The sequence below is a fragment of the Seriola lalandi genome, unplaced genomic scaffold (genome assembly GCF_002814215.2).
Source record: "Seriola lalandi dorsalis isolate HSWRI2012SDOR001 ecotype SW California unplaced genomic scaffold, Sedor1 jcf7180002054420, whole genome shotgun sequence".
NCBI classification, from domain to species: domain Eukaryota; kingdom Metazoa; phylum Chordata; class Actinopteri; order Carangiformes; family Carangidae; genus Seriola; species Seriola lalandi.
Genome location: NW_019524973.1, coordinates 448,408 through 449,052, shown reverse-complemented (window position 1 = coordinate 449,052; position 645 = coordinate 448,408). Strand labels below are relative to the sequence as shown.

Below are 645 nucleotides of genomic sequence, written 5' to 3'. Positions count from 1 at the left end.
TCAATGCCTCATTATACTGTTACATTTTTATGCCTAACTATACTATGACAATTTTATGTCTTACTATACTATGATGTTTTTGTGACTCACTATACTATGACATTTTTTGACTTATTGTACTATGATGGTTTTTATGCCTTTTTATATCATGACGTTTTTTTTGCCTTACTATACTATGACTTTTTTAAGCCCTACTATACTGACATAACCCAGTTCGTAGGCCACGAAAAATTAGGGAATGGACAAGACTGATGACAAGTGGTGACAATATTTATTATAAAAATGAATAAACTGAAAAGACAAATACAAATATGGAGTGTGTCAGTCAGTAATATCAGTGGTATGAATGTGCATGTGTGAATACAATCAATTCTAGGATGTTGTGAAGCAAAACAAAAATAAAATCCAAACAAAAAAAACATGCTGACGCTGTCAGGGATGAGTCCAGGTGAGAGGAAGGGTAGAGCAATTGGGGCATGCAGTCCAGATGCTCCAAATCTGGCTGCTGTGATCTCCTCCTTCTGTTTACCTTTGAGGACACAAAAGCACAAAACTGCCCATGACAGCTACACTTAGACAAACCCGTCTTTATGCCTTCCAATACTATGACTTTTTCATACTTTACTATATTATGATTTTTTTTTT

The 645-nt window shown here is 34.7% G+C and overlaps 1 protein-coding gene across 1 annotated transcript in view; it reads right to left on the bottom strand.

The window, feature by feature from the left end:
- Positions 1-428: 428 nt before the first annotated feature.
- LOC111657927 (metabotropic glutamate receptor 4-like) overlaps positions 429-645 on the bottom strand; it is a gene marked incomplete at its 3' end in the record, with an annotated part of 150,464 nt that continues 150,247 nt past the window's right edge. Inside the window, exon 11 of the mRNA XM_087175152.1 lies at positions 429-529. Within this exon, the coding sequence (XP_087031278.1) occupies positions 429-529 (101 nt within the window). The remainder of the gene's footprint in view (positions 530-645) is intronic.